This window comes from Mytilus californianus, unplaced genomic scaffold (genome assembly GCF_021869535.1).
Source record: "Mytilus californianus isolate M0D057914Y unplaced genomic scaffold, xbMytCali1.0.p SCAF_2, whole genome shotgun sequence".
Lineage (NCBI taxonomy): Eukaryota > Metazoa > Mollusca > Bivalvia > Mytilida > Mytilidae > Mytilus > Mytilus californianus.
In genome coordinates, this window is record NW_026262668.1 from 63,653,560 (window position 1) to 63,668,049 (window position 14,490).

General features: G+C 31.9%; 1 protein-coding gene across 1 annotated transcript in view; it reads right to left on the reverse strand.

Annotated features, from left to right (window-relative positions):
• Nucleotides 1–13,528: 13,528 nt before the first annotated feature.
• Nucleotides 13,529–14,490, reverse strand: part of LOC127729020 (uncharacterized) — a 66,663-nt gene continuing 65,701 nt past the window's right edge. The window contains exon 9 of the mRNA XM_052236592.1: nucleotides 13,529–13,720. Within this exon, the coding sequence (XP_052092552.1) occupies nucleotides 13,678–13,720 (43 nt within the window). The 3' untranslated portion in view covers nucleotides 13,529–13,677. The remainder of the gene's footprint in view (nucleotides 13,721–14,490) is intronic.

A 14,490-nucleotide genomic window follows, 5' to 3' on the forward strand; every position in this document is an offset into this window, starting at 1 on the left:
TAAATATAAGTTAATTATTTATTAATTGTTTAACTAACGTATTCATTTATTCTTGTAAGAATACGAAACACAGTTTTTACTATTTATTTATGAAAGCGCTAATGTAACGTTGCGCTCTTTGGAATAACACATTTTCCCGTTTCTGTTTTATGACGTTACGCCTTTGACGTGCGCTTCGTCGTCTAGACTTTATTTGATTGCATACGGATGCACATTGTTTTTATTAGACAGGTTATAGTTGGTAAGAAACCTTTTATGTATACTATCTTTTTATTACATCAAAACTTATTTAAAGAGAGAAAACATTGTATACTATTTATTAGAAATATGCGTAACTTTTAATTATTATTTTAAACGTAATTTAACCCTCTTGCTGCCGAGTTTTTTTCTTACTTTGTCGCGCCAAAAGCATCTTGACGTTTCATATCTGTGACGTTGCAAAACTTGTGCCTCTCTGTAGAACAGCGCTTTCCCGCCGTCCATAATATTTCCCGCGTCAATGTAGCCGTAATTATGAAAAGCGATGTAAAAGTAATTTTATGAAAACTATTGCTATAAGATTGTTATAAACGATGTTTTTAATACAATATTATTTTACAATACAACTTTTAACCTTGAAATATAGTTTTTTTTATCTTTCTTGTCTTCAAAAAAATGAAAATAATATACCCATGGTCACCCATTGCTACTAGCTTTATAAGCGCTTTTGTTTTATCTTTGTCAAGTGAAATGCATAACTGATTCTTAACCACCTCTAAAATACTAAAATATATTTATCCTTGTTATCCGATTAGCTTAGTAAACCTTGTTATAATTGATAAATACCGTAAAAAAATCTCTCAAATAATTATATAAACAAAACAACGGCCCCAAATAAAAATAAAAATAAAAACAATGAGTGTACAAATAAAAATAAATAAAAACTCCGAGCAGCCAATTCTATGAACTACTTCTTGTTGTAAAGTATCAAACGCGTCAGATTAAAATTTTCATTCCAAGCCTTGTTTCGGTAGGCGAGAAAATAATGTTTATAGACGTTATTATCCATATTCATTTTGTTTGTTTTTTAATCATGTTTATTATTATTTTGTTGAACACTTATTGCTAAAAATTTTAGAGCAATGTTTGAAAATATGAATTAAAAAAAAAAACAGAAAAGCGAGGGAAAAAAATCTCTAAAATTAATTTCTATTGTCTACAAATGAACCTGAATCAATAATAATTCATTTTCATTTTCTATGATGAAGTACACACTGTAATTGGCATACACGAAATATCTTTTAAAATCTGTTGATTGATAAATTGTTCTCTTCTCAACGTTCAGTGGCAAGTGTTTCATGCAATATTAAGGACGTCTGAAATTTAATGTACAATAAATCTGTTGCTCAGTGGGTCCTACAAAGTAAAAGATCTGTGATGAATGGCTGAAAATTGAGGTTGCCACTGGGAAATGATGATATGTAGGATAGGAAAAGAAATCATTGGGTCACCTACTAATTTACCATCCCCATTTCGAATGAAAATAAATATTTTTAGATTAGTGCTTCAATGATGAAACGGGTATAAAATGTATTGAAATATCGTATGGCAATACAAGTATATCGGGTAACATTTGTGTACTTTTACCAAAAAAATCTTCACTGAGAATTCAATCGCGGCATTTGAGCCCTAAAGAAATTTTCCAGTTCTCTTAAATAAAGCGTGTATTGTGAATATTAATATTTCGCGTAATCAAGTATAACAGTTACCTTTTGTATGATTATTTATTAGGAATGCGATTATTATATGAGATATTCTGATTGAAAGATGTATGAAAAAAACGTTTAACAAATTTCTCGAAAGTATGCAACATTTTACATGAAAATGACGAACTAGTAAACACGTTAAATAAGTTGGTATTTTAGTACTAACAAGCTTGTAATCCTGTATCAATTTTTGACATCCGTCTTAAGTATGCAAATAATGCATTTTATTCAGTTTGCTTCATTCCCGCCAAAATCGTCCTTTTGGCGCCGTCTTTTGACGTTGTCAGTGCCCCTCAGTATTGTGACGTTACCATGGACCTTTGACGTTCTACACAATCAACAAGATTTGTGTGTAGAAGCCATAAATGTCCCTTTGGCAGCAAGAGGGTTAACTTATGAGAGAACTTATGATACATGAATGAAATGGTTTTTATTGTTTGTTTAGTTTAATGTGAACACTTAAACATGTATCTTATTATAATTTATGTATTTTTACTTATGTGAAATTATTCTTTATTTGTAGAGAATCGATTGTTAGCGACCATATGATATTATATATGAATAAAAGATAGATACATGGTGCAAACTCGCATACTCATCTCTTCGCCCTTAAGTTAACCGATGTGATTCGTACAGGGTATATATTATATATTTTGGTACGACATTCTCGCGTTTCGTATACAGAAGACTCATCAGTGGCCCTGAAACCAAAACAGTTCAGTAGAAAGCCAAATGAAATACGAAGTTGAACAGCATTAAAATTCGAAAATTCCTAAAAGTAGCAGATATTTTGTTGATGATATACTGTGTAAGTCAAATCCTCTTCTGACAACATAAATATAATTGCAAAGGTTTTTTTTTTATTTTGACATGCGTTCGCCTTACAATAACAACTGTATGCAATCTTTTATCGGCAAAACCGTCCGTCAGTTGCTCGATATTGCAGTATTCTACAGTGGTAATTACCTTTGAAAACCATTGAGAAAATAAACAGCGGTATGATGTATGTTATTTTCTTTTCATATTTCATAAATATTTTGTATTTTATATGATACTGACTTTGTACAACATCTCCAAAATTTTTATATCGTAATCTGTAGGTCTCTTGAAAAATATTTTTAAGACTTTAGAAATATCACTCAGATTCATAGTAGGAATGTTATGAATTTATGTAAACTACTGTTCTGTTGAATTTAAGTAAACCATATTTCATTATGAAAAACTCCTACATTCAGAGCTCAAACTTCATGGACTCCAAACACACACATCCGCAAATCCAAAGAAGGATTTAAACAGTACAAACTCCCTAGTCCTATTCTTAAACCTCAAATTAGAGATCTACATTGTATGAAGCTAAGGCAAGGAACAAATAGAGACATAATTGATAATGACGATTTCATATTTTAGAGATAAATAATAATAAAAAGCATAAAACAAAGATCACGACAAACTAACCTTATTATCCAGAAGCCTTTGTTACCATTTTTAGACATTTCAAGAAGCATAGCACTAATCAATCTAAGTAAAAAATCTGAAAACCTTTCTTACCGTTACCGTATTGCATCTGCACAATTTTCAGATAAAAAAAACCAAATAGCTATTCAATGAACAATATGAAAATTGTGATAAACGCCAATAAAGACAACTATCCACCAAAACACCAAAGGAGAAGATGCAGACGACCTTCAATAAAAAGCAAAACCCATATCGTATAGTAAACTATAAAAGCTCCGAATATTCAAAATGTGAACCATTACAACAGAGAAATTTGATAGCTAGATTCAAGAAGCAAACATATTTCATTAACATGAAGTGTGCTCATAATTAAAAAAAAAAATACTCCAGCAGGGTCATGAAGAATAATTCACCGTCACAAAGTAGCTGATTGGTACAATGGATCTGTATATCAACTGACGAGATGCATGTTTTCGGGATCTGGAATAAGTAAGTTTTGAAAAGAAAAAAAAAAAAAACATATACAACTCTTCAAACCTTCAATTCTATTAAGGTTCATATCAATCAGTCATTCTTTGCTATCCTGTCTGTGCGTCTAAGGAAGTATTATTTCTATATAGTATAAGTACTAGTATACAGTTGTGTTATGTTATATTAGTTTATTTGCTTCTTTTTTTCCTCTTGCAAGGGTACCATCCAACATGCAGCCAGTGATAAATTATCACAATAATTTATATGACGAGTTTTAGTGATATGTTATGGTATATTTTAATTTCTCTAATTCATACTCGATTTATCCCTTTCCTGACCTGTTGATTATTTTTATTCAATGAACATGTGGTTCGTTTGATCTCTGTTCTTCATTGTTCAAAATTCGATTATGACGTCAAATTTTCTTGCTTTCCTCTGAAATTCCTGTTGTGACGTCATGAAAAAAAGGCGACCATGTCTGATGACGTCACGTAGAAAGAACACATCTTTTTGCAGGTCGTTCGAAAAAAACAAATTAACATTGTCTGTATATCGTCAAAAAATCATTAGCGAAACACATTCCACCACCAAATTCGTGCAATACGATATTTATCCACTCTCGACAGTTACATTTTAAATATTTAAAACGCTCGGCGAGTCTCGCGTTTTCAATTTGAAAATTTAACAGTTTCTAGTGGATAAATATCGTATCACACACGATGCAATGGTAAAATATATATATATTTGTTATGCTCTATAACGTTATATATTTTTTGGCTTCCCAAAGTATTGATCTCGAACTTCTCTGATTAGGGTAATTCTAGAAACCCGTGTTGTTTACACGGAAAATATTTTAGCGATTTTGTCTTAAAAGTGGACTGATACCTAGGCTACTATCCATCCAGGAGCTGGTGCGTTGGTATTTCAATAATAAAAATGACATATTTTATCTGTAAAGTTATGTAATTTATGTTTAACTAAGGTGGCAGCTCCGCCAGCCACAGTTATTTTTTTATTGTGAGCGTCCTTTTAAGAATGTTTGTGTTTATGCTTACAAATGTTATATACTTTGACTTTCTAAATGTTCAGTCTCTGTGTTATTTGATGAACGTTATTCCAAAAACACGTGTTGTGGATATGTTTGTTTATCTGGATCTATATTGCAATTTTGTTTTTCAACATTTAAATAAACTTTTTTAAGCTTTTTAAAGCTTTATATACGTAAAACATTTCCCACATGGCATATAAAAAGGGGAAACATGACGATGAGCAAACAGAATTATGAAAAACTGACAACACCATGGCTAAAAGAATAAAACAACTAACAAACAAACCACAGTCCACAAATTAGAAATAACAGCATTTTTCCTACATTCAACATTCAAATCTTGTAATGCCATTAGAAATATATAAATCAAGAAAAAAGATATGAAGGTATAGCATGAACTTCAATAGAAGCGAGTCCATGTGCGTCGACACGGTAAGCGTCTTCTGTTGTAACTCAAATTATGAATTTATTGATTTGAACTGTTACACAGTAAATTAAAAAAAAAGATAATCCCTCACAAAATATTACATGATTCACATTCATATTCACAATCAGGAAACATATTCAATTACTACCATTTCACTGTACTGTTGTGTCAACTTATGTCTAAAACACAATTTATCATAATTTCCAAAGTTATAAGAAAGCCCAGAAATTTAGATACGATCCGGGTAAACTTATCGATCCTTTAATTAAACTTGTTCTAAAAGGTTACCAATTCAACACTATAATTAGATCTTTGAATATTGCTTTTACTGGTATTAATATTAATTTTGTTATCAGTAAATTAAAATCAATCTTAATATGATTTTTATATACATATGCACATTCATGGCTCTACAATCTGTCGATACCTGTATCTTGGCATTGAACAAGATCATGTGTTTCTCTGACTGTCAATGACGTCTTTAAACTAAATCCATTGGATGTTGGATGTGTACTGATTGCTATTTTAGTCTTAGATGCGTGATTTTTTTAAGAATTGTTATTGGCGTTGAACTAGCTGTCAGTAATTGCGAGTACTCTCAGATCTTTACCTAGTGTCTTTTTGTTGTGGGGATGTATAAGTACCCTACCACGTCCACTCTGTGTTTTTGTACTCGTTGTTAGATGTATTTTTGCTTTATATCGATCTGATGAGTTGAGCCCTTTTCAACTGATTTTTTATAGTTTGTTCATATGTTGTACTGTGACACCACTGTCCCAGATTAGGGGGAGGGTAGGGCGCCCACTAACATGTTTAACCCCGCCACATTCGGTATGTGCCTGTCCTAAGTCAGGAGTCTGTAATTCAGTAGTTGTCGTTTGTTGCTGTGTATCATATTTGTTTTTCGTTCATTATTTTGTACATAAATCAGGCCGTTAGTTTTCTCGTTTGAATTGTTTTACACTTGTCATTTCGTTTTTTTTTATAGCTGACTATGCGGTATGGGTTTTACTCATTGTTGAAGGCCGTACGGTGACCTATAGTTGTTAATTTCCGTGTCATTTGGTCTCTTGTGGAGAGTTGTCTCATTGGCAATCCTACCATATCTTATTTTTATATTTACACCACTAAAACTAATCCATAAACGAAATGCCTGAAAAGGTAGTCACGCATAAAAGTATAAACATTGCACTGACAATGAAACTAATTCTTTACTACAACCAATCAAGAGTCACTTGAGCCTTGATCACTTTACAATAATCTAAGTTTGTAAGAGAATGATAATCCTTTTCTTCATGATAAGTACTCGCTAACGCTCATACTTAATCATGAAGAAAGAGATTCTCTTACAGACTTAGAATATTGTAGACTCAAAAATAATCTTTTCATTGCCTTTAATCAATAATCTGTTTCATTGTCAGTGCAATGTTTTAGTTAATGCATGACTTTCTTTTTAGGCACTTCATTTATGGATAGGTGTTGATAATGTAGGGATTATCTTTTAACATCGGAAAGTTTAATAAATTGTGTTTTATAGGTATTAGATGACACGACAAATACGATGAAATGATCGGAAATTTTTAAGTTTCCTAATTGTGAGTATGAATGTAAGTCGTGCAATCTATCAGTGAGGCAGTATCTTTTTGTTTATTTACAGTTCAAAGTCAATAAATTCTAAATAAGTTACATTTGAAGTTTATTCCACAGCAAATATTTGATTCAAATTTTTAACATCAAATACGATCTTATTAAGTAAAGTAATTAACTAAAATCAAATGTTCAAATAAAATGAAATTCAAAGGTTGATTTAACCCCATATATGTAAAAACCATTCTTACCAACCGCGGATCCAGTAATCTGAAATTTTGTAAGTGTATTAGCTTTAAGTTATATTTAGCTTGAAGGGCCTTTTTGTTTCTTTCCTTTTGCAATGCTTTGGTTAAGTTTATTTTTTATAGTAATTTCGAAGTTAACTTCACCTTTTTTTAATTTTTTCGTTTGTTTATCTATTTGATTTTTAATCAATTTCAATCATAAAATTTAATTTTCAAGCTGATAAATAAACTCATCATAGATACTAAGTACCAGGATTGAAATTGTATACGCCAGACGCGCGTTTCGTCTACAAAAGACTACATCAGTGACGCTCGAATCAAAAAAGTTTAAAAGGCCAAATACAGTACAAAGTTGAAGAGCATTGAGGTCCCCAAAATTCCGAAAGGTTTTGTCATAAATGGCTTCGGGCAGTTGTATATAAGATAAGCAGTTTATAGAAATTTCGTTTTGAACTATTAGTAGGCCTAAACAATAGGAAATTCCCTTACTAAGAACATGATTTTTTTCTCGCCTTGACGGAGTCAAAAAGCGAGACATAGGTATGCTGTTTCCGGCGTCGGCGGCGTCAATAATGTATTAGTTTGTGATTAGGTCTAGTTCATGGTGAACCACTAGTGGTAGGTCAATGATATTTGGTATGCAGTTGTATTAGCATTGACACATCTCATTTCCTTGGATATTATTTGGCCCCGCCCCCTCAGTCAAGGTCTATTGACTTTGAAACTTTTCATAGTTTACATGTATTAGTTTGTGATTAGGTCAATTTATGGGGAACCACTAGTGGTAGGTCAATGATATTTGGTATGCAGTTGTATAAGCATTGGCATATTTTATTTCCATGGAGATTATTTGGCTCCGCCCCCTTAGTCATGGTCTATAGACTTGAAAATTTTGCTAAGTTAACATGTATTAGTTTGTGATTAGGTCAGTTCAAGGGGAACCATTAGTGGTAGGTCAATGTTAATTGGTGTTCAGTTGTATAAGCATAAGCACATCTCATTTTCATGGAGAATATTTGGCCCCGGCCCCCTCAGTCATGGACTATTTACTTTGAAACTTTAGCTTAGTTTACATGAATTAGTTTGTGATTAGATCAGTTTAAGATGAACTGCTAATGTTAAGTCAATGATATTTGGTATGCAAATTTATTGGCATTTGCAAGTATCGTTTCCATGGAGTTTATATAGCCCCACCCCTGATCATGGTTCATTGACTTTGAAACTTTTACATAGTTTACAAGTTAATGTTTGTGTTTAGGTTTGTTTAAAGGGAACGACTTATGATTAGTCATTGGTATTTGGTATGCAGTTGTATTAGCATTGGTACATCTCATTCCATGGAGATTGTTTAGCCATGTACCTTCAGTCATGGTACATCGACTTTGAATATTTGCATAATTTACATGTTAAAGTATTGCTATTTTAATTTCAACATTTGAATTATCAAAATTACAAAAAGACGAGACATATCTCTGTGATAACAGTTTATTATTCATTCTTCACAATTAAGACACATCAAATACTACAATTGTATTGGTCCAGAGCACTTTGTTATATTATAAAGATATACATCCCAGGTGTTCGTGAACACTCTTTTTGTCATTTACTCAGTTGATGTTAGAGTGTAAACATGGCCAGCATTGTTTATCAGCAGGATAAATTGTCCAAGAAGTTCTGAAACTAGCATAGATTACTAGAAATACACATTCAGGTATACACAAAGGGCAAGCTTAATGGGCGTACAGCTAAAGTGAGGTATGCCAAAACAGTTTTTGAAGAAAAATTATCAAAATCGATACTTGCTAAAGAAATATGATATGGTCCAAGTAGCTGAAATCGAAAAACTCATAAAGAAAGGAGGCAACGATAAATTTTGTGTATTTTAGTTAATGTATCAACTTTATACAGCTGTTTATAGTGTACGTAAGGTTCAATTTTTTTAATAAATGAGATCTTTGGTATACGTCAATTGGACAGCAAGCCAGCCCCACAAAAACAAGAGGTAAATATACAATCAGTGTTATTACGTAAGGAATATAAATAACATACTGTAAAACTTTTAACTGAAAGTAAGCTCATTGTAACCTACTGATTGTATATAATGTCATCCATCACATTAGTATCGGCGACTTAACTAAGGGTAGATTTCATTCAACAATGTCATTCATAAGGCTTGTGTGCTAATCTGGGTTTTTTCTTTCCAGGTTGCCTTATTCTATACTATCTATCTATAAAAGAGATGTATGATTTTATAAAAAACAGCTCATGTAGGGGTTGGTCATAGAGGTATATAAAACCAACAAAGAACTTAACAACATTTTGTAAAGTTATCAGGGAAGCGATCTGTGTATCTTACGCGTAATTGTTTATTGTGCGGTCATTATTTTTTTTTTACCAAATCCATATTATAAATTATTGTACAAGTTATAAGTGAATTTTAGTCAAATATTTGTAAAAAAAAAATTATAATTTGCATAAGCACTTTTTGGACAAATTACAATTTGTACAAAGTCAATATACAAAATATATTTTATGCAAAATGATAACTTGTAAACAAAAATTGAAAACAACACGTTTAATCATTTCATGCGTCCGAAGCGCTTTTCTGGATTTACCTTCATCAGGAACGCTCAAAGCCAAACATTTGAAATCCGAGGATGTATAAGTACCGAAACAGTTGAAGAGCTATATGACAAAAATACCTAGAAAAATAGCCAAATTCATCAAAGGCCAACTTTGCCTGAGGGAGTTGAAACCTTAGTTTCTTTATAATTTCAAAATTTATAAACGGACAATTTTAGAAAGGTTTGTTATAAATCATGTCAGTACCGAAGTACTGACTACTGAGCTGATGATACCCTCGGGGACTGATAGTCCACCAGCAGAGGTATCGACCCAGTGCTGTAAAAAATTGAAAACAACACGTTTAATAATTTCATGCGTCCAAAGCGCTTTTCTGGATTTACCTTCATCAGGAACGCTCAAAGCCAAACATTTGAAATCCGAGGATGTATAAGTACCGAAACAGTTGAAGAGCTATATGACAAAACATATACATGTACAAAATATTTGAGTGTGCCATACAAACCCTTGTTTTGTCGCCGTTTTAGTAATAGCATCGAAATAAGATAGAACGATACTGTAGAATATCTTCAAGATTTCCAGATTATTATCCATCATTTTATTTAATTTACTTCTGAATTTTAAAGCAAAAAAATGCGTTTTTCGGGTTTCTTTCGCTGTCACGTTTCATCCCGATATAACAAATCTGTTATCTATTGTCTGCAAGCACCGGTGTCTAATTAAAAATAACCTCCTTTTATGCCTACCGCAGACCCTAAAAATGAAAAAGATGTACAAGTTACATCTAAAGTGAGAGAAAAACCAATTGACCTCTGAAATAAGGGGTTACTAACAATGCAGAAGTAATTGTAAGGGACGACATCAAAAGTTCAATATAGGATAAAAAACTTAATTCACATAGTTTTTTCACTGATATCTGTATATTAACCTCACTTTCAGGTATAGAGATGTGATTTTATTTCTGAGACAAATGCTTGTGACTATCCACAAGAACTTGCAGTCATCCGATGTTCAGTACTTCAGTTCTTTGATTTTTAGAATGCCACCATGCCGTGTGGACCAAAACAATCTCTGTTGATCTGTATATGGGTTTCATATCATTTAAAATTCACGATCGATAAAGCGGTTTAACGACGTAGATACTATGATTAATTTCGCCCCAATACTTTCGTCCAAAAATTTGCTTTCCAGTACGATTTGATGGCTTTCATTTGGGTTAAAAGTCCAAACATATGTTAGTACCGAACTTAAATCCATATTTTTCATTCCGAAAATCGATGTCTGATAAATAAAACTTGCAGCGATTTTTACCCCACCCCCAAGTTATTTGAATTGAGTTTTTTATCCAACATTGATCTTTCGATGTCGTCCCTAAGAGCTGTAAAAGACCGATAACTTCGCAAACACTTACGTACATCGCAGTAACAGACGTGCAATACAATATATATCCAACATCTAAGTATTAATGTAAAATATTATTTATTTTCTTAATTGAGGAACTTGAAAGCTGCAATATGATGGCGAAACAGAAACAACACTTAACATCAGATTAAAAAATCATCGTTCGTTTTAAAGGCAGGAAACCGCCAAATGACGACACACCTTTTAAGAACAGATTATTATTCTTTAAAATATCCTTTCAATTAATGATAAAGGCTAACCAAAATTGGTATTATGATAGAGATGAAAAACAGTATTTTCAAATATCAAAAGAATAAGTCTTAAAAGTTACAATGTTACCTGGCAAAATTTATTCTGTTGTATCTTTTATGAATAAGTTGCAAAAGTTTCGTATGAGCATCCGATGTATTACCAGGAGAGTCTAATCATAAAATTTGCCCGCTACCCCGACTTTTCTTTTCCTTATCTTATTACGTATAGTTTGAAAAGTCATTTTTGAAAATCTTATAAAATTTGTTCATAGTATTTGAAAGAAAAAAGGCAACATTGTTAAATATATGGAAAATCTGGGAGAATCATTTTTCGCCAAATTTTCCGTAACTAATATCTCAAAAACACGGACACAGACCTTTCATTTTTTTTTTATCTAGTTCCCTTATTTATAGACTATAGATTTATAACAGCGTTTTAAGAAGCTCGTAATTTTGAAACGGAGTAGCGAACATCCTTAACTACATTTGTCATTCTCAAATCCTATTCCAGTTTTACATGCCAAATTAAAAATTATGTGCCGTTTTGTATTTCATTACTAAGTTAGTGGTCATCCTGTTAGTTGCTGCACTGTGCAGGTTTTTATTATGAGTTAACTTTTATGACATAAGGTCTAGATAAACAAAAAGGGATGTTAGTGCGCACTATTTATGTTCTGCATTGTTCACATAGTTCAGTTGTTTTAATTGATCTTTTAAGATGACCACCAAGCTTTGCGACATAAGGTCTAGAAAAACGAAAAGACAGTACAACAGTTTTTATATAGAAACAACTACCAACATTGGACTCACTCACCAATGGGTATTCAACGCAGCGAGGATGTCCAACACCCGGATACGAGCTCCAGCTGGTCCCTAAACAATAATATATACTAGTTCAGAGAAATGGACGCCACACTAATAGGACTTAATTCAATAAAAACTCCGAAACATAAACCATGTTTAACTACATCATTGTGTGACTGTTCTATATCCAGATATCTTGACCATGCGTTGTTCGTTAGTTTTTTGTCTTTGTTTTTGAGTCTGTTTTTTTCGGGCGAGTCCAGTGTTGATGGTTGTTTCTATATAAAATATTATCAGATAGCATAGGAATAAGACTTTAAAGTTACAATGTAACCTAATATAATAATATTTAAAGGGATACAAATATATAATTAGAATAATTAAAAAACAACTGTTGTACTGTCATCTTGTTTATCTAGATCGTATATCGTAAAGCTTGGTGATCATTTTAAAATAAAACAACTGAACTATGTGAACAATGCAGATTAATATTAGAGATACTACCGAAACTAGAAGGTCTGTTTCATATCTTGATCTTTTCCTTAATATTGACAAACTTTAAACTAGCATCTATGACTACAGGATTTCAACTTTCCAATTGTCAACTCCCCATTCAGCAGCAGTAACACATCCTCTGTCTCATCTTATGGTGTATACATATCTCAATTAATATATAACGTTCGTGCACTAAATATGATGTACGGTCACCATCACGAATAGGTTTACCGATAAGATGTGGCTGTGTCAAAAACGCCCTGTTTTCAAGTCTTTATAGTAAGAGTTCATCCCGAAGTTTTTGTTTTACTTTGATTTGTATCTTCTAAATGAAATAATCACATTTGAACATCGGTACACTACTGTTGTATCTACTTTAGATAACCTTCGTCGTTGTTACCATAAAAGGGACATTAAAAACTAGTATGTTGAAGAGAAACCGACAGCACTAGGGCAAAAATTACGAAAAGACAACTTCACAAAACACTACAGATAAAACGAAATACTGAGCAACACGAAGCCCCTACGAACCGGGGTGATTTCATGTCAAAGTTGATGAGAAAATTAATGAAAACAAAAAAATGCAGCTTTTCGTTGTCTTGCTCATTTCATTTTATTTTGGTTCTTTTCTTGGGAAACAGTAATGCTGATAGAAATGTCGACGTAAGTAAGTACGAACTTTTTCTCTAGGTTTTTGTCGATTGAGTTTTGTACTGTTTTACGCTTGGTGATCATCTTAAAAAAATTAATGAAACAACTGAACTATGTAAAAATTGCAGATTATTTATTTTCTATCGCTTTTCTAAAAACATATGAAATTTGATGAAATACAAACGTATATGATGCAGGTAAAATTGAAGCAGGATATTCTAACAAAAAAGTAAAATAAAGTAAGAAATAGTAAACATAATCATTTCAAACATGTTTTTCAATAATACAAAGAAAAAAAAACAATATCAAAATTGTAATTGAATTTTAAAACTGAACATGATAAAGAAATTAATGTCCTTTTTTCGAGTAATATCAAATATGTTTTAATCATATTATGATTTGTTTAAGGCTGGTATACACATGAAAATTAAAAGCATATTCTACAGTTAGTCCATACGGATATCCGTGGGCGATTCAAAAGCATTTCCAATTATAGTTCATCCACAGCCGATTAAGCTTCTTCCACGAATGCGTCATTTACTGTTGAACATAATCTTGAAAATAAAAAAAAATAGAAAATGAAATTAAAATAGTTCACATCCACTTGTAAATCAACATTATAAAAAAGTAGATCTATAACTTCTCTGTTAGAGTGTCAATTGCAAAGTGGTTCAGTAATTGCGAGCATTCTTATATACGATATTTACGGAATAATGTTATTTGTATCATTGTGTTTGTCTTCAACCGAGGCTACTAATTTACGATGTTGAGCATATTCTTACACTGACTGTCATTTTTAACCAACCCGTATAAAATAATCTCTAAACATTCATTATCTGAACTACATATAAAGCACTAAACAACAGAATAAATCAAAATGTTTGAAAGAATTCGTGCGACAATTTTAACTAATGTGAATACATAATTGACTATTAATAACAGCTGTATTGTCTATCTGGCAATTGTACGGCTTTCCCCCGAAATAATTTGTTTTAATTCTATGCCGTTTTAAAGAAACTTGATTATCAAGGATCATTCTTACAGAAAGTATAATACTATCTAGTTGTGTCTTATGTGTATCAGTGTATTAGCGCTTGTATTTTATTGAGTTGAAAACTTTCCCTGAATGTTTTTGATATTGTGGTACCAATGTACTTTTAAATAAATTTGTTTTATTGTTGGTTCTTACCAATAAAAATATCTGTGGCCAATTCGTTCTTAAAAGTGCATTTGTTCTGCAAGGTACTTTTAATTTCAGTTAGAGAGTGTGTTGAGTTCTCGAAAACATAGATTACCTTGCAGCATGTTCATGTATCTGTCCCAA